The 27,440-nt window shown below is 29.1% G+C and overlaps 1 protein-coding gene across 5 annotated transcripts in view; it reads right to left on the bottom strand.

Moving 5' to 3' along the window:
• Positions 1-494: 494 nt before the first annotated feature.
• The window catches only part of LOC107440903 (uncharacterized), a 134,539-nt gene continuing 107,593 nt past the window's right edge, over positions 495-27,440 (bottom strand). For 3 of the 5 annotated variants that reach the window (XM_087156160.1, XM_087156161.1, XM_087156159.1), the window contains 10 exons: positions 23,925-24,056; positions 16,078-16,227; positions 14,062-14,208; positions 12,373-12,438; positions 10,662-10,796; positions 7,845-7,961; positions 5,222-5,335; positions 5,017-5,142; positions 3,342-3,464; positions 495-718 (listed from right to left, as the gene is read on the bottom strand). In XM_087156160.1, coding sequence (XP_087012286.1) covers positions 702-718; positions 3,342-3,464; positions 5,017-5,142; positions 5,222-5,335; positions 7,845-7,961; positions 10,662-10,796; positions 12,373-12,438; positions 14,062-14,208; positions 16,078-16,227; positions 23,925-24,056 — 1,127 coding nt within the window. In that variant the 3' untranslated portion in view covers positions 495-701. The remainder of the gene's footprint in view (positions 719-3,341; positions 3,465-5,016; positions 5,143-5,221; positions 5,336-7,844; positions 7,962-10,661; positions 10,797-12,372; positions 12,439-14,061; positions 14,209-16,077; positions 16,228-23,924; positions 24,057-27,440) is intronic. The other 2 variants (XM_043040997.3, XM_087156162.1) reach the window with 1 other exon arrangement.

Here is a 27,440-nt window from a genome sequence, read left to right on the forward strand (position 1 = left end):
AAAACAACGCTTTTTGTATAAATTGCAGTGAAAATCGACTTGGTAAAGAAAATATCTCATTTTGAAAAAGGGAAAAATTAAGTACTTTTTAAAAATACCTAAGAAGAAAAGCACTTTTAAGGGCTTCCAAAAAACGGAAATTGAAAATAAGCACTTTTTAAAAACACTACGCACCCTGAATTTTTATTTGTCAGAATGTAAATTATTTTTTTATTGCAGATTTCTTCTCCTATTGTCCAAATAATGTATATATCAAGTTTCATAGACATGTCTCCACCAAAATGGATATTATCACGGTCTAAATAGGATAACTTGAATTTTGAATTATAACCACCCTGTATGCGCAATATGATTTTTTCTTATGCTTTGTTTTATAAACATGCATTGTTTTCAAAGTTATAAAATCATACTGATTATGAAGTGGTTTTGATGTGCCTGTACATTCCACAATATTTTTATTCATTTTTCTGGATAAAAAAATAAACACATGGAAATTACAATTTGATGAAATAACTTTTATTTGGCTATTTACAAGCTTCTCAAATTCCAAAATGCTTTAAAAGCAATCCACACATCCTTCAGTGATAAAATACCAACAAAAACAATGAATGATAAAAACATAAATTAACACAATTCAGATGAACATCACAAAATAAATTAAATGAGGAACATCTTCCAATAGAGATCCAAGGCAGTTGGAGTTATGGCTTTTTGCAATCTGAAATAAGCAAATAATCTTCAGTATTTTTATAACTAATTTTTTTAAAAAGCAGACATCAGTTTATCACAGAATTAAATATTCATTTATGATGATTGAAGTGTCCTAATTTAATTTGGTTTAGTTTAGGTTTTGTATTTATTTAATGCTTAGTTGTAAGCACTTGCATCTTTTAAGAAACACTTCTCTTACTGATACTGAAATAAAATTTACACAGATAACGGCAAGCAGATATTTTTTAAATTTTGTTAACACCTAAAACTGCATCAAATCCTACAAAAAACTAAGAATGGTTAATACAGTGCCCGACCTCGAGACAACATCCTAAAGTGAAAAAATTATTTTTGCCATTAATTGTTGAAGAGTAAAAAAAGAAGTATTCTATTTTAATTTGGTTGATTTCAGTTTTGTAATCGTTTACTGCATAGTTGACAACATTTACATCTTTTAAGAAACGTTTTTCTTACTGATAGTGAAATAAAGCTTTCATTGATAACGGTAAGTAGACATTTTTTAAACTTTGTTATCAAATAAAACTGCATCAAATTCTACAAAAAACTAAGAACGGTTTGTGTTGTATTTGGTCAGGGGCAAGCCTCCTTAGTGAAGAAATTATTATTGCGATTAAAAGTTAAAACACTACCACATCAAATGACTATCAAAACATTTATGTATGTTTTTTTTTTTAAAAAATTCAACAAAATTTATATTTAATAAAAATGTAAAATAATTATACATAAAATGCAACTCTAAGAAAGCATAAATAAATTAGCTTCATTTAAATAATGCCACTGAATAAAAATAATGAACTGTCGGAACTATAAACGTGACTGAAAGAGAAAATAAAAGTAGTTGCAAAAAAATAATAAAAATATATAAATAATCTGAGCATAATTGAACTTAAATCGTATTTAGTAAGAACATTTTTAAAAACAAAAACGTAATAAACAATTAAAACCTAATATTAATAAAAATATTATACAAATAATCCGTTTTTAATTGAAATTAAATCTTATCTAATCATTTGATGAAAGTTTTTCAGAACAGAAGAAAAAAAAAATTATAAAAACAAAATATATCAAAATTTTCTTTTTTTAAAGAAGTTAGTCATAAATAAGATGGCTAAATAGATAGAAAAATAAAAGAAACTAACAAATAAGTTAATTGATGTTATTCGTTTAATTGAAGTTAAGCTAAATAATAAACTAAATAAAACCAAATTGTAAATGAACTGAATAAAATCAAATTCATGATTTATTAAAATATCATATTAACTAAAATAAAACAAAATTAATTATTGAAAAATGCAATATATTTCTTACTTAACTATAAGGAAAAAAAAATTATAGATTACAAGGAAAACTAATTAGTCGAATTAAATAAAAACAACACTTAAAAAATTCGAGTGTGCGTTTGTGTGTGAGAGAGAGGGGCGGGAACCCACTGCTATATTTTATATAAAGAACTTGGTGCAATATAGTGATAAGCCATGCTTTTTCTAGGTATTTTTACATCGAACTAATACTTAGTAATGTTTCCAGGTAGGTATTCCCCCCCCCTGAATTTCCATTACATAGCAACACATTACACAGAAACATTTTATTACCTATAAATCCCATGCAAGAGCTAATTTTTACCAAAACTGCTCTTCTACACAATTTGAAATGTGGTTTACCATTACTTGGCTTAAGTTTTTCGTGTGCGTAGATAAAAATGATCTGGACAATTATTAAAATTTTTTATTTTAATTTTACCTAGGGTTAATATATTTTCTGCATGGTATTGTACAAGTTTACAGTTTCTAAAGAAAACTTCCTAAATCTATTTAGTTAGCTACTAAAAAACTACAATATATCACTAAAATGCAATATAATAAATATTATTACTTATTTTTCTTTGGATTTTTCTCGATATTTTTATGTTATGGAGAATTTTTTGTGTTAAGGAGCATTTTTGAATTATGAGTAGTTTTGTGTTATAGTGCTTTTTAAAGCTATTTTGCCAACGAAAAAAAAGCCACAGTTCAAGTGTCTTACACTTTAAACAAATTGATAATTGTAAACTATTTATATCATCTTGCCATTATCTGAACTTTATAACATATAACCTAAATATTTTAAAAGTCATCAAACTTTTATATGAACCTAGATACTGCAGTGTTGGAGTAACTTGTTAAATATTTTATTTTATATTTTATAACCGTCATTGAACAGCCGACCCAATTTTTTGGGTTTATAACTAATAATGTTCAACTCCGTAGCCTTGTAATTTTGAACCTGATTCAGTAGACATGGGAACTCTTGGACTAAGTATTGAGAGAAATTTGCCTTTGTGGAGGACTTTTTGATGGAACTAACCCGCATTTGCGTTACAAGGAGAGAGAAACCATGAAAACCTCCCAAGGTTAGCTTGGCATCAAGGGGATTTTAACCCATGATCCGTCTTTTGCTGAGGATATTTTATGTCAGCACTATGATTGGTGCACGCCGGATGCAGAATTCCTATCGACGAGCCATAGCTGGGATTCGAACCAGCAATTGGAAGGCGAAGGCTCTCTCCCCTGAGCCATCACGGCTCAACTTGTTAAATATTAAAAAATTTGATCATAAAGACATAAACTTACAGCAAACTTCACAGTGGGTTTCATCAGAATTATCACCACATCCATCTAGTCCTGTACAGAGTATGGCTGATGATCTGCATCGGCCGCTATCACACTTAAAATGATTTTCTGGGCATTTAAGACCTGCAAAATAAAATCATTGAAAACAAATATTCAATAAGAAACTTCCTATAACCAAATATTAAGAAGAGAGGGTTGCAAAATATTAGTGGCAACAATGCATTTCAAAAATAATTTCAAGGTGGGGGAAAATAATAAAAATCACACAAAAATAATAAAAAGGGTATTTTAAGAGACCATTCTCAATACATATTTTAAGAGTACTCTTAGAAAATAAAATCACTAGAGCACATTAATGGTTTAAAATTAATATTTTGAGCAAAGAAAAAAAAGTTACTGAAATATAATAAATCATTCCTGATGAAGACAGGACTACAATTATTCAAGCCTATTTGATTACCAGAGAAAACAGAGAGGAGTTGCAAGGTGATTTAAACCTGTCTTCCTCAGTAAAGTTTTGCTTTGTGTACAATGTATGTTTGTATTTGTGTTTGCACGTGTTTTTATCTAACAATCAGATTTTCACCAATTAGGGCTCAAGATTAATGGTTCGAATGGGTGACCTTAAATATGCTAATTAGTTAGGACAGATAATATTTTAAATTAAGCAATCAAACATAAAAACTTGATTTCTCTCTCAATGAACATATCTTTTTTCGACAGATTTTAATTCCTTATCCTCAAAATGTAAGGGGCAGTAGAATCTTGGAAATATAGTCCCAACAGTTTAGTCAGGAAACTGGTCGAAAGTTTTAATCCCTTAATGTTAATTTTGCGTATTTTGTAATTTCGATAGAAGCGAAGATAAAAAATTTTTCACCTATTTATAAAATTTGTTTATCCAAACATAATCCTTTCAAAAATTTATTTGAAATAGTTATTCTCTATTTATTATTATTTTCATTTAATAATAATCAATCGAAAAAAATTGAATTGTAAGGTATAAAAATTTTTATATTTAAAAAAAGGAATTTCATGTAACAAAATACAAAATTTGAAAAAAAAAAAAAAAATCATTCGAAGAATAGTATCTGAGAAATGGAATTTTAAATACAGGATAATTTAACAATTCGTGTAAGTGCATAATGGAAAGTATACATTTTTAAAATTTTATATTCCCAGGTTGTAATGTAAATGGAAAAACAAAATTTAACCAAGATCCAAATTATTTCTAAGCAAAAATTACACATTTATAACGAAAAGTAATTTCATTACGGTTGAAAACAATGTGAAGATTCAGTATGCCCGAATGTATGAAATCATTTCACTCATAAATTACCAATAACTCTTAGCTACCATAAATTGAGATGTTATTTTCATTTGTAAATTTTTATTGTTTTTAATTTATTATTATCACTTTTTGAATTATTGTTAAGATAAAACGAATAAAATATATTAGTCACTTTCCTTCACTATGATAAAACATCCCTGAAGAGATTAAATATTTACTGGTAAATCACTTCATTTTTGATGAAGATTCCTTTTTTGCTTCATTTTTCATAAAGATTCCTTTTTCACTTCATTTTTCATAAAGGTTCAAAAATTTATGCTAAGGGAAAAGATTACACTAACCAGAAAAATTTTTTCCTTCCTCATAAAGTAAAAATAATAATACCTTTCTCACAAACATCAACTATTTCATCACTTCCATCTGCACAACTTTGAACTGCATTACAAAACTCATATTGTGGAAGGCATTGTCCATTTTTGCATTGGAAAGAGTCTTTATCACATTTAATTCCTGAAAAGTACAAACATACACATATAGCTATGTTCCATGTTTTTAGAATGACTTTGGAATTACTTATCAAACAAATTACCAGTATAACATCTTGCTTCATCACTACCATCAGGACATTCCCATCTGCCATTACAAACACTTGATTTTGCAAGACAAGTACCATCATCACATTGAAAAGCTTGTTTAGGACACTCTGAAAGATAATCAAAAGTTATTTTAAATATCTTCGAATTTTTTCTTTGTTGTTCTTTCTATTAAATGCTTTCTGAATCTCTATTTTGTTATTCTTTTTATTATATGTTTACTGAATCTCTATTTTATTATAATCTTTATTAAATATTTGGAATCTCTAATTTATTATTCTCTTTATTAAATGTTTGTTAAATTTCTATTTTATTATGTTTGCTGAATCTCTGCTTTATTATTCCTTTCATTAAATGTTTAATGAATCTCTATTTTGTAATTGAATGTGAGGCTGAAAAAAAGCAGAGGAAGTTACAAGTTACAATGAATCCCACTATGGGAAGATGCTACCAAAAGCATTTCTTGGAGTTTCAGAATCTTAAAAATTTGAAAATTATTTATAAAAAAAAAATTCCTATAAATGGTAGGAAAAAAATTATATATTGAAAATAAAGAGAAACCATATTTAATCAGCCTCAAAGGCACCTAAAAAGTATTAAATAAAATTATTTAACTATACAGGTTCTTACATAATAACCACCTTAATAATCTACTTTTCAAAACCTTTTCCGAAGTGAAATAAAACAAGATACAAAATATTTAAAGGTAGAAAAATAAAAAAAAAGTTCAGAAAATCTGACAAATAATTAATAGAAAAGTCAAGTTTGAAAACATCAAAGCCTGGTTTTATTTCTATTTAACCTCTGAAAAACCCAGCATTTAATATATTGAACAACCTTTGGTACAATTTTATTGCTCAAAAAAAAGTTTTCTTTTCTTTCATTGTCTATAAACCTTTACAATGTGATTGTCTATATAAAAATATAAAAGAATTTATCTTAGTTGATTGTAGTGTTCTATGACTGTAAAAAATTATAAGTAAGGTAAGAAGTTTGATTTGAGTAACCTTTTGGACAATTTTCCAACACAAAAACCTTATTATTAGTGCATAGTAGATTTTGTTACATGACCAAAATGTGAAGAAAGACACTATCAAAATATCCTACACTATGCAAAAGATGCTGAAAACTAAAATTTATCATTTTTATGTAATGATTAAAAGTAATAAACACTTAAGTTTAAACAATTGATATTTAAAAATAGTATTTTATCACATTTCTGAGTTCACTTTCTTCTGAGCAACATATTTCCAAGAAAAATGGCTTTTTCCATCATTTCTTTAAAACTCAGGTTTCAGTAAGTCAAAAAAAAGTCGGAGAGATGCTCTACACTATGTAAAACATATTTAATTGATTTTTATGATCAAATGCAAATTTTATTTTGCTAAAACTTCAAACGTAAAAATTTGCATAGTTGCATCATTTTCAAACAAATAAACTATTTCAACAAATATTGACTTTGTAACATATTTATTAATAAAAAAATTTAAATTAACCAGGGTGGGTAGCTAAATGTTTCAACAAAAAATAAGCACTTTTTAAGGATTCAAAAAACATTTTTAAGCATTTTAAAAAAATATCATAATTAGGTTATGCATACTTATAAGAATCTTTTTCGCCCATTTTTAAAGTTCTTCATATATACTTATATAAATAAAATGCAAAATAATTTTCAAAGACTTTTCATGATCTAGTTTCTGACAAAGAACTCTTTTCTTGATTATATTAGTCACCATATAAACAATTTATATAAAATTCTATTCTATCTCAATCAATTTTTTAAATTAATAATTACTTTGTAAAATTTGTTACTTGGTACTATATTTCTTGAATGAAATGATTAAAAAAAAATTCTGATTTGTAAATATAATGAGCTATGAAGCTAAACATTTTTGTCAGAAGTAAATTATTATAGGATCCTTATACTCATAATATTTAACAAATCTGAGATAATAGAATTCTTTATTCAAATTATTTTTAAATCAAATCATTAAGAGATGAATTAATGTTTGTTGGAATGACAAATCTGAATAATAAGATGTTTTGCAGCACTAATATAATATTTTTGCCTATCACTTTATACTTTTTTAAAATCTTGTTTCGAGATATTATTGAGTTACAAGAGTGCTACTCAAAAAAAAAATATAACATTGAACTTTTTTGATTAATTAACAAACAGTGTTGAGATGTTCAGCAGACTTTTTAGAAATTTATAGCTCACTGATTGCAATCATGCTTCGAAATATTATTGAGTTACAAGAGTGCCACTCTAAAAGAAAGTCAACAATGAACTTTTTTGACAAATAGCAAACATGGTGTCATGAATTTTCAGAAATTTATAGCTCACTGATTGCAAAATGTACCTTTTCACGAGAACACAACGTTTCGTCAACTATTTTGACATACAAGAGAACTGTGGAATAATTCACATTAAGAAAATTACCAATGCAGCAATACAACAGCCATAAAACCATCATTAAAAGCAAAAATTTTAAGTTATATGACCACTTGAACAATGCGAAAGAAGTAAGAGAAACAAAGTTTTTTACTAAAGTTATAGAGTTGAAAAAGTTTGACACAATTTTCCAGTAAAGTTAAAAATAAAATTCAAAAACTTACTAAATGGTTCACATTCATCTTCATCGCTACCATCAGGACAATTTTGACGTGCATCACAAACATAGTACCATGAAATACAATATCCGTTTCGACATTGGAAAGAATCTTCAAAGCAACCTATGAAAATTATTAATAAATTATTCACTATACCAGAATATACTTGTTTCGTAATAATCCTTTTTAATATATTTTTTAAAATCCTTGTCAAAACCGACGTCAAAAAAAATAAATTAAAACTAAAATTGCTATAAAAAAAGAATGAAATGCTATTGAATATACGGATAAAGTTCCGCTACAGTTTTTTTAAAAATTAATCTTTGTGCCAATAGGTGGCAGCATGAGACTTAAAATTTTCTACTAATGACAGTGAGAGTAAACTTTTATTCTAAACTTCTAATTTTTTAATATAAATGTAATAATTAATTTTATTGCTCAATATTATAATTTTAACTAAGAATAAGTATAATGTAAGCCTTTAATTTCATATATTTCACTTTTTAGTTATAAATTTAATTTGTACTTTTTGGAATTACTTATACTGTATGGTGGCAACCCACTGGGTTAGGTGATTGAAAATGATATATGTTGAGGCATTCTGTTCGTGTTCATGGATAAGTAGGCTGGTTGAAAAACGGATGAAAGAATATTTACTAACTTAAGTGGTTGATATGATATAATTTAAAAATGACGGTGAACGTCGTTTGCCTTTTTTGTAAGGCATATTTTTTTTATGTATGCAAGAAGATCTAGAATGTGTGCTCGCTTATTAAGCTGTTACCTGAGGGAACCACACGTGGGCTGGTGTTCTATTGGTGGTAAATATTTTATGAGGTAACCTGTTGGCTCAATGAATATGAATCCTTTCTTTAGAGAAATAACTGTACCCGAAAGGGTTGTGCACTGGAGTCTGGTATGTTAAATATGTTTATAAGGGGCATGATGTTAGCCCATGGTAATCGATGATGATCGTCTTTCATGTTTGATGCCAGTCCTTTCGGACAACATTTTTTTTTTCTTTTTAAACTTGTAATAAATGTGTTATTTTTTCTTATTTTAAAAATGTGTTTTTAATGGTTTACCTTGACATAATAAATAAGTAAATATCCCATGTTGGAATCTGGTCAAAGTCAAAATTGAAAGGTAAAATGATTACACAACGCAAATGTATTTTAGGCTAAATCAAAAGTTTTTTTAAAATTTTTTTTTAGGTTTAAGTATCATAACGGTACATGAAATCTAATGAACTACTACTGAGGAAGGCAGACTGAAAACATCAAAGAGAAATTTCTAGAGAAATACTGCCACATTTCTCAGATTGGAAGGGCTTATTTCAAGATGTATTATTACTTCATTGCTAATTCAAATCTATTAATCTTTCATAATGCATTGAAAATATTATATATATATATAAGCCTATAGTCTTATCTTTTAATGATCGGATCTTCACGCTCTAGGATTCTATCTAAAGGATTCGAAGATGTGTCCACAAATATGCTAATTAATAAGTGCAGATGATATTTTAAGCTACAAATTCAGACTCAAAAACTTACTTTCTCTGAATAAACATATCTTTTTTCAACGGATTAGGATTTCTGACCCCCAAAATATAAAAGGAACCTGCAACCTGGGAAATATGGTCTCCATAGTTTAAACAATCCAAAGTTTCAATCCCTTAATGTTAATATTACCTTTTGCGTATTTTGCCATATCTTGAAATTTTTTTGCACACAATTATAAAATTTGTTCGCACAAAGAAAATTCCATGCAAAAAATAAATTTTAGTACTGTAAAAAGCCCCTCTGTAGTTTCACACAAATACTGATTGCCAATCACTACCAAAACAGCATCCCTTCCCTACAACACAATTTAAAATTTCTTATTTTAAGAATTTCTTTACAAAAAAAATAGTTATCCTGATGTTTAGGGTAGAGGATTAATAAATCACAGTAACTGAATTGAAGATTGCTAACTTCTTTGTTGCAGGTGTTTGTAAAGTCCAGTGGGAAGAGAGGGGGAAGCAATCCTCCTCACACGTGGTCAACATTTCCTCCCTGCTGCATGTAGTCAAGGTCGTGTTGAATGGTAGGTATATTTGTCTTCAAGAAAGGGGAAAATTTTGAGGTGGGGTGGGAGTTAAGAAAGTTGAATGTAAAAGATTGAGTGAAATGGAGAGGGCATTATTCTTGGAAGTGTTCTAACAGGAGAAGAAAGCATTAGGGAGTAAAAAGGAGGGATCCTTACTTAGAATTGTTCTAAAGGAGCAAGGAAAATTCCAATACTTAGGGGGTGGGGGAAACACGATGCCTAAAATAAGTTCTTACACAGTTTCTAAAAATTTGGAAGTCATCGGATGGCATAACGATGGCTCCATAATACATCTAACTTTCAATTATCTTTCTTTTCATGAAATAGTTTGTTGTCCATATTTTTTTCAATTATTTGCATGTGCCACAATTGCACTGAGATTTAAAAATAAAAGAGTGCCGTAGAAGGTAAGTTAGATTTACAAATTAAAGTTTATATTTACTTTCCTTTGCTTCAATTATTTTTACTTTATTTTTTTGTGACTCGTATTTAATTATGCTTAATCAAATCTAGTTGATTTTTTTAAATATCCAGTAGAAAATCTTACATTTAGTTGATTCATTTACTTCCATACTGTTTATTCCTTGTACCCAAATCAGGTAAGATCATCAAGTACTTTTATAAATGCAACAAAAATTGTGTTCCTCGTGTTATCAACTGTAAAGTTTACATTTTGAACTGTGGAACTTCAATCGTTAAATGCAATTGAAAAAAAAGAAAATTGTTTCTTACCAGGTTTCTGAGCATTGCATGTTTCATCAGGAGCTTCACAATCACAAGTACCATTTCTACAAATACTGTAAGGATCTCTAGCTTTACATTCAGCTGAACTTGTACAGCTTTTTCCCAATGAAATTGGTGAAATAACTGTAAAATAAAATTTTAGTATTTTATTTCTTGATGTAAAAAGGACAAATTTTTCATTAAAATTAATATGCTGGATTCAAAACATTAAAGTGCGGATATGAAATTCAAATAAAATCTGGCCACATTTATTTAGTTAAAGTTTTAAATGTCAAAATACTTATACAGTGCAACCTCAAAAATCCGGACTGCTGTGAGGTTTGGAAGGACCAGATTTCCGAACTTTAGATATCTTACTTAAATTGATAGAATTATCGAATTTTTGAATTCGCCAGTTCGATTTTGCGATTAAACGCGCATGAGTAGACCTCCGACTTCAATTTTAACAACTTAACATAAATATACACTTTAAATAATAAATAAGAGACATTAAAAAATCAAAATTTCGTCATTTACCCCGTAATGGATCATTTAGATAACATAATATTAGCAATTAAAACTAAAAATATAGGCTTAAAACGTGAGCTGAAATTCAACTTGTAACTGAAAAAGATGCTTCTAGACTAGACTGTACCAGCTGATACTAATCCTTTTATAGTTGGGGGATGAAAGAACTTGTCCCCACCTCCTAAGCTTCAAGATTAAGAAAGAACCAGTTTTCCTTCTTCACAAAGGGGGAAAGTAAGGTGGTAGAAGAATTCCTGCTTGCCTTATCTATGGAAGAATTTAGAGGGGAATCCCCTCTATATTGAAGAATTTAGAAGGGAATCCCCTCTATATTCTTTGTTATATATACAGAGCTGATAAGAATGACTGGAATTTCCTTATCAACTATGAGTTTTCAGTCACTCCCCACCCCTCCCTTTTCATCTACTGCTTCATTGTTGGAGTAGAGTTGTAGTTCTGCGCTCTGACATTAAAATTTTTATTTTAAGCAATAATTTTTTTTTTTTGGAAAATTGTTTCTGACGAACTGGATGTAAAAGTTTGGATTTTCGAGGTCGTACTGTATCTTATTATACTTCTTAATAGTGCGGAAATATGCACCATTATGAAGTATGCAGATTTACAGCATTGTAAACCAGGTAAACAAAAAAACCTTCCGGTGCAGCAAATATTGACTGAAAATTTTAGAAAGGCAGAATATTAGAAACTGTGACAGTAAATTATATATACAAAGCAAAAAGACATACTTCAACTCTCTGTTGTTTAAAATATAGTGAATACTAGAAAATGGCGGAATTTTAGAAGAAAATATTATAAAATTTGTAGTGGTTTGGAAAAATTTTGGAAGTAGCATTGCCAGACAGCACATTGTGACGAAAAGAGCAGTGTATTTTGCTCTACTGTTAGTTGCTTTTAATGTTAGTTAGTTATAGTGTTAGTTGGCTTCAATCATAGGTTGCTCTAGTTTCAGCTGTCTGCAGTGTTAGTTGTTTGTAGTGTTAATTAGCTGCAGCTGAACAAAGATGAATCAACAAAACACACACCAAGGTGCAAAATACACTTAAAAAAAAGCTGATGGTGAGTTTGTTGTACTCTAGAGCAGATATGAAAATTATAATTTTATGAAGCCTAGCTCATATAGTTGGTACGTAATGGAGGAAATTAGAAATGAAAAAAACAAACTATAATGTACTTTTACCATTACAGTCTTTATTCGAAGGGTCACAAGCAGTTCGAAGTTCATCTTCGGGGGGTGTTTCTGAAAAATTATAAATATTTTAATTATTATTAGTATAATATGAGTAAGACTGTATTTCATATTTATTCTTTTGGAATTAATATGATTACATTATAGTTGCAAAGAAATAAAACATCTAAATGGCAAAATTCTTCACTTTTTAAACCAAGAAATGAGTAGACTTCACTGTTAATACAATTGTTTTGGCTACCACTATAATAATAATTGTTTGGCTATTTATATAATAAATTGACTGTCTTGGTGTATTATGATGATAAGCTGCATTTTCAAATTGTAGCTACTTTCTAGAAAAATATATAATCTGGCAGAAAGAGATCTAGGAAACAAAATATTTCAACTAATTACCGACAATTAAAAATATTTGTAAATTAAATATCGTTGTTACAAATTACCAACAGAATTTCCTATAAAATATACAATAACCTTATATAACAGTTGTCACAACTTTTTAAATTTTCCCAGAGTGTGGCTACCTTGTCAAGAGAGTGATTTTAGTGCAAAATACAAGAATTTTAATGCATGTAATACTATATTTAAATATATCGTTAGACATATCGTGTTGTTACCTAGTCTAAATTCTAAAAACTTGTAAAGCACTAATATACGTGCTAATAGGAAGGAACAGTTTTATGTTAAATTTTCCTTTGGAAAAAAGTGTGACTTATCACTGTATTGTCCTAAGCAGGTTGTCCCACAATCACCACTCTTGATATAGTATTTCAGAATTATTATCCAAAATTGTGCCAAAAATCATACACATTAGGTATCAAAAACTAATATTTGCATGCGAAAGAAACAATTATATCGCGATCTGTGGAAAGGACTGAGGATAAGGATGAGGCTATTAAAGATTAAGTGTGGTAATTACTGAACACCCTACATGAATTTAAATTAAACAAGCACAGCACTCTGTGGAAAGTTATATTTCCTTTGACTTTCTGGAACAAAAGTAGAAGTTAATAATTTGTGATACTTTGAAGAGAGATAAAGTGAAAAAATATGTTTAGAATGAAACATGATTAAGATACAAGATTTGTACTGACCACTAAAATTGCTCCAAAAATTCAAATTTTGAAATTTTTTTTATCACATTATTTTATATTCTATAAACATTCAAAAAAGGCAAAGACTAATTGTACATAGTAGAGCCCCAATTATCCGACACCCTCAGGGCTAGGTTTATGTTGGAAAATCAAAATTATTCAATCATTTGGAGGACTTTTCGAGTCGATTTTGTACGAGTGTAAACATTACTCAAAAGTCAAATTACGAGTCAAAATTACTCAAAATAAGTAAAAATTAAAAAAAATAAATTAATAAAACAAAAGGTTTTGTTTTTCTATCATGAATAACAATACATTATAAAAAAGAAATTTTTAATATCGTTTTTTATATTTTTATATAACAGATAATAAAAGTGTAACATGTGTGTCTTGGATAACTAAAGAGCCAAAAGATTAAAAAGTTGTACAATCGGGTGTCAAACAAATGAGGGTCTACTGTTTTTGACAAATTTTGATTAGTGTAACAATTATGTGAAAAGATATAAGAGCTTGAATGAAACATATGAATTAGTTTCTCTCAAGGATTTTTTCTGGGTTGTTACGTAAAACAGACACCTACCTGGTATTAATTCACATTGTAATTTATTCGAAGATAAACCATAGCCATCTCTGCAATCACAATATGCCGTCCCTCCTGATTTTAGGCAATAAGAATTAGGTGTTATTCGCTCACAGTCATTATGATTCAAACAGCTACTTCCTAAATCTATTAGAACAAAAAAAACCAAACGAATATTATAAGCAAGGGACAAACGAATATTCTGCTCCAAACAGAAAGCCTGGATGTCACAGCAAATCTTAGAGTAAATAACATTAATTTATTATGTAATGCATGACGCAGGAACTGAACATATCTGGTTTTAAAAAATGTCTTTCCATTAAGTCTTTTTTATTTAATTCAAGGGCAACATGTTTGGCACAATAGGAATATAGATAACAAAAAAAAAAAATTCTTAGTAGGATAAAAAAAAGCTAGTGCAAGGGGCAAACGAATATTATAAGACCGAAAAATATTTGAAAATTTTCTTATTCAGCATACAAAGAACTTTGACTGCACCATTAAAATAGCGATTTGGGAAAAAAGAAATTTTTTTCGACTCACCTTAATCACATATTAGTTGCAAATTAAAACAGAACATTATATTGCAAGATTATGATTTTATAAATTTGTGGTAAAACATAAATCTGAGATAATTTTAGCTAACAGAGATAGTTTTACTTACTTTTTGCAAACTAAGATAATTTTAGGCTACTTTTTTCTTTATCTTCAGTAAGAAAAAACATATGGTTAAAATTACTAGACTACAGTAAAATTTGTGTTTCTGGCTGTACAGTAAAATTTGTGTTCTACAGTAAAATTTGTGCTTCTAGGGAAACACCAAAAAGTTTGGAAATTTTTACCAAAGCACTTAGGTAATGATTTTAGTAAAATCAGCAATAAATTATGGTTTCAAAATATTTAATAAAATTTGGTAATTTCATCATGATACCTTAGAACAGGGGTGGCGAACCTTTGTGCACCAACGTGCCATTTTTTCAAAAAATTGTTTAATGAGGTCATAGACGTGCCGTCAAATAATTTTGATTTCGTGATTATTGGGAAAATAATAATACTAAATACTATCAACTCAAAACTCTTTATTTACTATGAAAAGAAAAACATTTTGCAATGTGAAAGCCATCAGCTTAATTTGACTTAAAGTAACATCAGTGTGACTTCTGTTGTTGCAGATCAGATGATAAATAACTTATATTAGGTTGTAAGATGTTAGTTTAAGCAGGACTGCTAAATTTTTTTTGCTGGTTATTTATTGTTAGCTTGGTTTTTATGGTCATAAATTGCTTATTTGGCATTAATTGTAAATTTTTTTGTTAATAATTGTTTATTTATTTTGTTTGTTTTTTGTGAATTTATTTTAATTGTTAATACGCTTCATAGCGAACTTTGTAATCGGTGGCGTGCCCGGAATAATGTGTCGCGTGCCATTGGTTCGCCATCCCTGCCTTAGAACATGTTACAAAAATAATTTATTTGGTTACATTTGTATTTCAGTTTTGTATTTCTTACTAAATGTTTGGTAATAAAAAATTTCATAACCATACAATAAGGTAATTTCACCAGAATTTTTTTCCATGTTCAGATTTAAGTAATTTTGAGGGTTTGACTAGCATAAGTTCAAAATATTAAGGACACAACCCTAATTTAGGCACTGGGTTTCACATTTGTTTACCTCAGTTTGTTTACCAGTTTCTTTGTTTACTCTATATTTATACTTAACCATTTGTTAACATCAGATTTTATAATTAGTATACATGTATTTATTAAATTTGCTGTTAAAAGCAATCTACAGTCTGTTTACTTAATCACAGTTCATCATACTAAGCAGAATTATATGTTAGCAGTGAAATCAAGTTATATTTTAATAACAATATCCCATATGATTATGATATAAATAAAATAATTTATAAAAATGATTTAATAAATGATTAAAGATAGGCACATTTCTTAAAGCTATTGTAAATGTTTTAAATTTTAAAATTGTTGAAGTATTAAAAAGGAAAATTTTACACTTACAAGGTAAGCAATCATTATCCTCAGTTACCATATAACCAATTGGGCACTGACATTTTCCATAAATCCTCGGAATGATGTATTTGCAGTAACTGTAACTGCTGGCCAGTTGACATTGTTGATCATATAAACAATAATCATCCACTTTAGCAGCTATATTTCAATAAAACAAAATTAATTAGAATTACCACACAACAATTTCAGCTTGTTTTAGAAAAAAAATGAAGAACAGGTAATGAATTTTATTTCTACCTCCTTCATTTAAAAAGAAGTTAACTGTGTGTGTATATACAGTCGACTCTCGATATCTCTAAGTTGAAGGGAGGGCAGAAAAATTTTGAGATAGCGAGTGTTCGAGATAACATTAACGAGATCGTTTAGAAGTAAATATTTTCTTCAAAGTAGAAAAATATTAATTCTAAAAAGCAGGGATGCCAACTTTCTACGCTTTTTGTAAAAATGTTTTTGTGTGGTAGCTAAGTTTAGGTTTTAATGTACTATTTTTTATTCATTTAAGCTTATTTTCTCCATCACTACTCATAAATGATTTAAAAGTCTCTATGCAATGCCACTTTATTCCAGCTCTTTTCTGGTAAGGCACTTAAAATGTGGGCAAAATTACCAAAAATCCTGAGAGCTTTGATATCAACCACTATATAAAATATTTCACAAAAAGCGTAGTAATTGGCAGGCCTGAAAAAGTAGAGTCATGAAATATAAGAATATCTACTATTAAATATGCATGCATTGATAGTTAACTATAAGTCTGTCTATATGCAACAACGATAATTTTATTTCTAAAAGTAAGACAAAAACAATTATACATTAAATAGAAAAGAATTGGTTTACAATAAACTTATTTTGTGATTTTTTGCAAAAAAAATAAATTTCTATTTCGAAAAAAAAAATTGACACAACAAGGTTTTGAGATGAAACTCTTTGACTTAGGAATTCAAATTAACATTAGGTGGATATGTAATGCCATGGGAAAAAATATATTTTTAAAAAATAACAAGGTTTTCAGGATATCAAGAGTGTATTGTACATGTACACTGAAGTAACAAAAATCATGAAATAGAAATATGCAAATATACGGATAACAGCAGTATCGCAAACAAACTGTATATATGGATAGTGCATTAGCAAGCAGGGTTGGTAGGTTTTTGATAAATTGATGGTTTTAACTGTCAAAAACCCAATTTTAACATTGTTTTTCACAATTGTCAAAACCCCAAAGTTTTGGTTTAAGGGTAATTATTAGCTATTATAAGTATGAAGTATTTTTTAAATAAACATACATATAAAATTACAAGTGATGAATCAATTATGTTCTTGAATTATTTTAACATTAAACTCTTTTGCGTTTTAAAAATTACTGTCAAAAACCCAATGGAAATATTTATGTTAATGGAAATATTCATGTACATATGAACAGGAGTGCAGAGAATTCTCAGATCCTAATAGTTCCTCAGAATAAAGTTTTTTTTAAATCGAAATTTCCCCCAAACTTTTAGTGTTTTTCTTTCTTTTCCTTTTAAATAGGATAACTTTTTAAAAATATTTTTGGAAAATAATGTTTATAAACAAAAAAAAAAAAAAAAAAAAAAAATCATTTGATTTTATAAAATTCTTGAAAAAACCAACATATGTGTTAAAAATAATAAAAATCAAAATATATTGAAATAGTGATAATTTAAAGATCTCACTCATAAACAAAAGGAATTCAAACTAACAAATACACAAATTGACATTTAATGTTTTCCTAATGTGGAAAAACTTTGCAATGAGGCAAATTTTTTAACAATAAAAAATTTTGTAGGAATTTTTTTAAACCAAAAATTTTCCAATGGCTGCATGAATTTCCTCAAAACCTCATTTGCATGATTAGAAATATTCTGCTCTCTTGCAATATAAGTAAAAACGAATATTATGAATAAAAAAATTATAAGCTGAGATCAGACAATTATTGGTGACCACTTCAGTTTCACTTAATTTAAAAAATATGCCTGAATTGTGGCATAAAAGAATTAAAATCAATATTTAGATTGATAATAATTAACAACTTATAGTTATTAACTGTAATATAAACTGAATAGTTATAATATAGCAAATAATATTGATCCTAAAGTATTAAATATTATGTTTTTAAAAGAACCAATTAATAGTTTCAATAGTTTTTTACTATATTTTTTTATAAATGATATACAATATAAATCATAATTATAGTAGCATATAATGCAAGCTTTGTGCATGATGTAATATCTAATAAAATGTCCCCAATGACAAAAAAGAAACTTTCCCTATGTTTTTGAAAACCAGTTTTTGACGCCAAAAACCCAACCGTGCCAGCAGGACTTTTATTTGTGTTCAAGTAATTCACCTAAGAATGTTTCTGATGTAATTATGACTGCAAGACGAGAATTAACAGACTTTGAACGTGGAATGGTAGTTAGAGCTAGATGTATAGAACATTCCATTTTAGAAACTGTGAGGGAATTCAACATTCCTAGATCTACAGTGCCAAGAATACCTAATTACAGGCACAACCTATCATCATGAACAATATACTGGCCGACTGCCAGCACACAATGACCGAGACCTTTGATGTGTGCATAAAATTGGTGTTAACAGAGAAGTAACATTGTGTGAATAACTGCAAGCAGCAATGCAGGATGTGAAATGGACATGTCTGTTAAAGCAGTGGGGTAAAATTTGGCTGTAATGCAATATGGCAGCAGAAGACTGTCTCGAGTGCCTTTATTAACAGCATGTCATCACATCCAGTGCCTCTCTTGGGCTTGTGACTATATAGGTTGGAGTCCAGATAGATGACTAGAAAACCCCAGCTTGGTCACATGAAACTTAATTTAAACTGGTCAGAGCTGGTGGAAAAGTTTGAGTGTGGTGCAGACCCCACAAAACTATGGACCAAATTTGTCAACAAGGCGCTATGCAATCTGGTGATGGCTCAATTATGGTGTGAGTTGCTTTTTTTTTACAACATGGGTTAGGTCTTATGATCCAATTGCAATGATCATTGACTGAAATGGTTATGTTTAGCTACTTGCTAAAACTATTATATTCGTAATCAAAACAATTATACTCTTAAAAAATATCTATGATTTACAATTTTGTTAATAACCCAATTATAAATTACAGAACTTTGAGCTATCACTGGAAAGTTGACAGATGACCTATAAACGTGCCAACCGGCAAAATTAACACAACAAGAATGGACAATTACAGTCAATTTTTTTAAAAATCTTAATGCATTCAGAATCCCTCAAAACTTCCAGAAAACATTTTATTACTTTCCTAAGAGTGCTATTTATTAACTTATTTTTAAGCAAAAAAACGCTTACTATTGCTTTCACCTGAAACAGGGAGTAGCATAATTATTCACAAAATGATGTCACACGTATCCAGCTACTGGTCATTTACAATTGTTGTGCTGTGAAAGCGTATACTATTTCTACTCAATCTGCGACTGATTTTAATCGAGTAATTAGGCTTATCTTAACTTAAAAATAAGTGGAATAAAATAATATTTTCCATGAGCTTTAACACCACAGATTTCAACCAAAAAGGAAGAGTGCTTCGCTGTGAAGAACTGCATAATAATTTCTTCAAATATTTTAGCAATAAATAAACAGTTCAAAGTTTTAAAATCTATTTTTCGTTTTGCATGCACTCTAAAAACCTTAAATTTAATTTACAAAGGATGTTCATACGATATAAGTGATATAAAAACTAAATTGCACTGAAAAACCTTAGTGGATGGAGGTGGCACGTTTCCATTTAGCACATGTGACGTCATAACTAATCAGGGATTGTTTTTGATTGCATCACTTACGAAGGCCTTTTTGGGCAATTTATAGTGAGTGTGGCTTTGAGGAGAACTCCTCCAGACTGAAAGTCTGGGGCAGTCTGCTGCTATGGTAACAAGCGAGAGCATATAGCTAATATGGGTGAAATGGAGGAAAGAAGATGTTGATTTTTTTACTCACGACGATCTACATTAGATGAAGACAAACCCCACATCCTTATTCGAAGTGACCTTTCCTCGTAACCATAGTACCCTCCACGATAATACCTCGTAACCATAGTACCAAGCCACACTATAAATGTTTAATAACTAATTTAAAAAAAATATTTGGCAAAAAAAGTCACATTTTCGGTTTCAGGAGAGAATTTCCAATAAGTTAGGATTGAAAATAAAAAAATTTAACAGATGCTGTAATTGTCCATTCAAGAGATTTCAGGAGGTAAGATGTGCGACTATCAGACACTTCTAATTAAATATTTTTAAAAAAAAATTCTATAAGTATAGGAATGCAAGAAATTTTCCATAATGAAAAAGAACATATTGTGGAAGAAATGTAAGCTTTCATCAAGTAAGTTGCTGTAAAAAAAGTTTTAACATTAAATGGAAGTATAATATTTACAATAAAAATTTGTTTGATTTTTTTTTCTTTTAAATAATTCGAAGACATAGCAGCAACATAAAAAAGTATTAGGAAAATACAGTTTTCGCTTCTAAAATAGGAATTTTTTTCTTTTCGTTGATACTGAAAATGAATATTTTTCAAAATTTTTATCACAGATTCTTCTTCAATTGTTGCCATTTTGCTTAAAATGGGTGCTTTTTTCGTACTTTTTTATTTGAATACTAACGTTCGGAAACATTTTCAGGAACAATGGTACAGCAAAGTCAGCACAACTAATGGACAAATTTTACTCTATCAAATATGCAGTAAAGCATGCTTCTGCCCTTATAACAGAATCAGCGTCAGTATGAAAAGAAATACCATTACTTTGAAAACATTTTACAGCTTCTTTGTGCTTTTGCCCATTTATATGTTCTAAAATATTCTTCTTGCCTCCATGAGTCATTAAAATATCACAAGCACAATCGGTTCAAAAAGTATACATGCTTCCTTTTCTCGAAGCAATAATGGAAAAAAATTGATTAGTATATGACTGGTTGCATATTTTCGTTTGGACTTGGACATCATAAAAATATTTTTTAGTTAAATGTATGAAAATTAGCAAAATTACGATGCCATCCATGGTTTTTTAGTAAACTAATTAGCTTACAACAGTTTGTTGCCAACAGCTGAAAAAAAGAGACCTATTTTTGCCAACCATTGAAAAAATATGCACAAAAATGTTATTAAAAACAGCAGGATACGAGACATGGGTAACTCTGACTCTTGATAGTTGAAATTTATATTATACCCTGCTGATGTCATCTTATTAATTTACCCACACGAAAGAAGAAGGAAAAGATTCTGATGAGTCTTATATGTATGGGGGCGTAAAATAGCGTGAAAAGAGAGGGATAACATTTAAGGGTGAAAAAAAGCTGAAGCATGTGCAGCTTTGCTTCAGCCAGCTGGTAGTTCGACGAGAAGGGAAAAATTTTTACTTGGGACATAATGAATTTGCAGGGAAAGAAAAATGAAACTTCTGCTTTCACGAAAAGATAGGTAATTTTGAGTTTGCCCGTCAACTGAGGTAAAATTTAGGAGATTTTCAAATAATTTCCGGAGGAGAAAATAAAACATAATTTCATACTCTCCTGCAAAATGAGGGAGAGTTGGCAAATCTTGGCCAACTATTAGAATGTTACTGAAATGAATGACATGCAATAGAAGAGAAACTTGCAGAAACTAAACCTTAATTAACAATAAATACTATTCAAGATTAAGAACTTCTTTAAAAAACACAGTTTTAAATTTCAGGATTTGGAGCTATCACTGAAAGGCTGTCAAATGATCAACTCTTGAGAAGTCTACATAAAGTTGCCCATGACTAAAAATTGGTGTACTCAGAGCTAAATTGATTTTTTTCAAATGTCTGGCCTTATGACTTATTTATAGTCATTGAAAAGGCCAGATGTACTGGGAATGTGTACAAATTTGATAATAACATCTTTTGTCTGAATTTTGGAACTAGAATTTAATGTCAATAGTATGGGTGCATGTGGCAATCCTTGTTTTCGAAATTCAATAACATAGATGTATGTTATCATCAAGAAGCTTGGACAATTTGATTTTGAATACTCCAACAATATCAAGTCTATGTTCAGGATGTTGGTATCCATGTAACACCTTGAAAATTTCAGACCACGCCTGATTGCATGTAAAAGTTATAAAAAGATCTGGGGTTCCGAATTTTCTTATAATTGCCCTCTTCTCTAAGAAAAAATAGAGGATAAACCATGGGATCAGGGCAATAATTCATGCAAGAAATGGCTTAGCAACATCTCCAACCACCATAGATGCACAAATCTCTATTAAATGGTTCTCCATTTTCCTCCATAAATATTGCTGTTACCACCTTTAAAAATATTGTGTTTCGAAACTGGAGCTTTGAATCGCCTGCAATCAAAATTGGAATTTTTTCAAAACATCAATTTGACATATTAGGGCTTTATTCAATTAATTTATTCATTTAATAATAGGATCACAAAGCGTAAATAAACACTGTTGCTATTCATCCATATTTTTGTTAATCAGTAGCTTCACTCGATTCAAAAACATGCAACTGCCCACATCCAGCTTTGTTTTCAGCATTTGAATCTAAAGGAGAAACAATATGATAAATCTGATCATGAATTCAGTAAGAATACAATCTGTTTGTAGGAGGTTCCCTTATCTATGCCCCAAATGATACAAAAGAAAGTGCACCATTATATTCATGGGTATGATCCCGATAATTACTTCCCTCGATTGAACTCTCACGGAGTAAATTTTTTAGCAAATCAGGAATGATGGTTAAGTCTGACCACTTGATTTTCCTATCATGGCAACATTTAATATAATTCCCAGAAGAATCTTTTTCTATTGCCCAGAAGTGAGCAGCACAAAAGCTACATACTTCGGTCATGGAAGCGTTATTATGTTCTTCAATATCAACAGTTAAATGCACAAATCGTCTCCTACGCAATGACGACACGATTCCTTCTTTCAATGTTACCTCTTTTATAACTGTCATCAACGCTTTCTTCTGCTCTTCAACCATATTTTTATTATGATACTAAAAAGTGTAACAGCACTACTAATGCAAATTTTTCAGTGAATAACAATAAATAATAATATATAATGGATGGGTGACTGAATGTAAACAATAACGAGCTGCTTAAAACCAGAAGAAATTTAGAAAACTTCCAGTGTAACCCTCCCCTTATGTCACGTTAACAAGGCAATTACGTTTACAAGGAGCAGTCAACCATCCTTATTAATAATAATAATAATAAAGATAAAAATAATAAAATTAAAAATAATAATAATAATAATTTAAGTTCAATCGACAAAAATAGAAATCAATTGGCAAACACTGCTCATTTCTGCCCAGCTTACTAGCAAAAAGAAAGTGTATGAAATTTAAAAAAAAAGAAAATGACGTAGTGCATTCCTATCGGCGATCGTTTTCTAGATTGTTGTAGTTGCTGTTGTTGCAGTTAATTTACGTCGTACTAGAGCTGCACAATGGGCTATTGGCGACGGTTTGGGAAACATCCCTGAGGATGATCCGAAGCCATGCCATCACAATTTTGATCCTTTGCAGAGGGGATGGCACCCCCGCTTCGGTAACCCGACGACCTGCAAGCGAAGTCGAGCACTTTACGGTAAAACAATTGAACGAGGACCAATACGGCACACCCTCTATCCCTTCGCAGACTAATCCAAGTGGTCACCTACCCGCACACTGAACGCAGCCAGTGATGCTTGACTTCAGTGTGAACCGTGGGAACCACTAGGAAAATAGTAATATCCCCTGCTTACGGGAGACGAAGCTGATTTTGAAACTAAAAACCTTATTTATGTAGCTAAGGTCATACTTACGTGGTAGGCACCTGTCTTTTCTTAGTCTAATGTAATTTTCCTCACATTCGCACAATCCATTTACACAACGGCTGTGAGGAACTTTTATCCTACACTGTTGATCTGTTATACAACCATATCCTAACAATGATGCTGAAAAGAAAAGAAAAGAAAAATTTTTTATCTTAAAAAAATTAAGAATGAAATAGTTAATCAAGATATTCATAAAAAAATATTTATTTATTTTTTACATAAATTGAATCATTGATGTGTCTAAAATACTTACTATAAGTTTTATAACTTTCAGAAGTCAAAATGAGTTTTTTTTTGCATACTTTAAAGTGATTATAAAAATTATCTCAGCTTTTATGTATTTAATTATGCTCGTAAACTTTTACAAAACGCTTCGTAAACCTGCTTGAACAACATGCAGTTATGGTTTAAACGTTTGTTTAGCAGAGGATTTAAATTTATTTCCAACTTGTTTATATAGATGGCAGCACTAAGATTAGAAAATGTTTCTCTTTTCGCAGCTTTTTTGTTACTATCATGCTAATTAATTAAATTATGTACAGTAATTTATTTTTTAAATTCAAATTTAGTGCTTTTTACTCATCAACAATTGATTATTTTTCCCTAAGATATATTGTTTTTTTTTGTAATTTGATTATTATAGGTAAAAATGTTTATCATCATGAGCAACACTTCTTTAATTTATGAATTTCTACAGGAGTAAAAGAGATCGTTACTGTATATTTTAAACATTCACAACTTTTGAAACCGTCAGTGGTTAAAACAGAAGAAAAAAGCTATGTTGTAACCATTCTTCAATGGTTCATACCAAACATGTATTGGTGTATTGTGCATTTTCAGGAGTACTCAGACTCAATAAAATAATTTTTTTTCACTGTTATTTTAAACTTCTTTAAAGCTATGGGACAAGATTTTCAGATTAAAACTATAGTGTCTCAGAAAAAAACAACATTTGAAGAAAATAAATTGCATGAAAAAGATGTAATAAAAACATGGCACATTTATTTATTAGATAGCAAAGCAATTTAAAATAATTTCATAAAGATATAAAATAACTTTGATAAGCTTATGATTACTTTAAATTTGTGAAAAATAATTTTTTTCATGTCAGTTACCTTCAGGTGAAAGTAGGATAGTAAATAGTTTTCATGTAGTAGTTTCGTTTTTCTTTATAAGCTGATATCTTTTTAGGAATAACATTGATTATAAGTTATTGTTTCATTTCTCAACTGCAGATGGCAGCACTATTATAAGAAATAAGGCATAAACATACCTGCCAAGTTTTAATACTTTCGAGGATGATTTTACCCAGTATTTTGGAAAAGCTTATGCGGACTCCCACGACAGTATTACATATTAATATCTGCGTTAATTTTTTTAAAAAGTAGTGGCGGTCAAGAAGATTAAATATTAAGTTTATAAATGCAAAGAATATATGAAAAGCATGCATTTTACTACCACTTTAAATAAAGAAATAAAATTTTGCGCTAAAAGCGTAAAAGTAGGCAGGTATGCATACTTGTAAGAATTGCATGATTTCTATATATTCAATATACTATTTTAATGACTAAATTTAAAAGAGCAACTACTTTTAAAATGATTATTGATTTACTTAAAAAAATATAACAAATATTATTTTTTAAATGCTGGCAAAAATAGTAATTTAAATAAACTGTCTGAAAACAAAAATATTCTCTCTAGTAAGAATTAAGAAGTATTAAAGTTCTTGTGCCTCAGATTAAAGTTGAGGGACAATTTGGAAGGAATGCAGTTTTTTTTAAAATTTATAATTTTTTTAGGTAGGAAAAAAATTCTTTTTTTTTATTAATATATATTAAAAAAAAACATCAAATCATATGCCAAGAAGAAGAGCATTTAAATATACAACTAAGCAGTCGGTATATTTTATTTTATTATTTATTATTACGTTTTTTACATCATAATTTTGGAATTTTATAAATCATACAAAATTTTGAAACTAATTTTTCATAAGACTGAAATTGAAATGCTATCAAAGTTCAAAGTAATTTTATTTTTTACTTTAAGTGTGTCTACCACTACAAAAATACAGTTCCAATTCACTAGTATATAAAACATGTTAACTCGCTTCTAAATTGGGGTACCATTCCATCGATGAATGTTGACAATTGTTTTGTTCGAATCTTTCACATTATTGTTAGACAATGACAATTATTTTCTGTTGTTGGAGACATTAAAAAAACATAAGAGGGTTAAAACATAAAAATTTTTGAATCATATTATTATTATTTTTTTTTTTTTACTATTATGAACTGAAAAAAAATTGGTACTTATTAACTTAGGTCGCTCAACCTCAAAGCGATGTACCCAAACGATCATGCATCAGAATGCTATTTAAATACTCGAATTTGGAATTTTCTCGCAGCCTCTAACCCTGCATGTACCCGAAAAATTTGAAAAGCACTTTTTACAAAGCTACATTTTTCAAGACAGTCGTACTCATAACTCAAACAAATCTTCATCTATTGTTTTCAAATTTATATTGAATGTTTAAATTTACATGCTTTAAAGGAGACAAGTAAGATTTGATTTTAAATTGTAATTTTAAATGAAAAAAAAATGCAAAACCTGAACAAAAATAGTTGACGAGAAATGTTGAATTTAAAATGCCTCTATCTTTAAAATTTTATATCTCAGAAACTATTCAACCGATTTCGCTCAAATTTTGTATTATTTCATTTAAAACTGTACAGTTAAAAGTGGTGTAAATATTTGCATACCTTACAATTCCAAATTATTTCGACCCTTTTGAAATAAATTAATAAAATAAAATAAATATTAAAAATTGTTTTTTGCTTCTATCTTTGGATAGAGGGATTTTATATCTTTGGATAGAGGGATCTTATCTTTGGATAGAGGGATTTTATTATACTTTGTAAAATATTTTAGATTCGCTCAAATAGTTTGAGATCTTAAGAAATACGCAAAAAGTGAAATTAACATTAAGGGGCCCTAACTTGCGAATGTTCATCTGACTAGTCAGTTGGGACCATGTTTTCCAGATTGCTGGTACCCAGCATATTTGGATTTTTGATGATCCAAATTAGCATTTTTAGCAAATGAGCATTTTTAGTCACCGAACTATATTCGGTGACTAAAAAAAAGTACCTTTTTGGGGAGACAAAAAGGTACTTTTAGTCAGAGAAGGTATGTTTTTGTGTTTCATTCCGTATTTTAATTAATAGTTAGCCATATTAATTTTGCATAATAGTTAGCACTACTTAATTAGTAATAGCTAGCACTAATTAATCTCTACCCGTTTGAACCATTATGATTGGCTCTTAGTTCGTGACAAAATCCGGTCATAAGAACAAAAACTATTTAGGGTGATATTTTTATTTTTATTTTGCGCACTATGCAACCACATGTTTGTTTTTGTATCACTTAGGAAAAATCAATTTTTACCAATCATGAGTTGTAAAATAAAGGAATTTTTTTCCAAATTTTAACTTAGAAAAAATTTCC

The sequence above is a fragment of the Parasteatoda tepidariorum genome, chromosome 12 (assembly GCF_982258835.1).
Source record: "Parasteatoda tepidariorum strain Cologne lab strain chromosome 12, Ptep-v5.0, whole genome shotgun sequence".
In the NCBI taxonomy this organism is placed as follows: domain Eukaryota; kingdom Metazoa; phylum Arthropoda; class Arachnida; order Araneae; family Theridiidae; genus Parasteatoda; species Parasteatoda tepidariorum.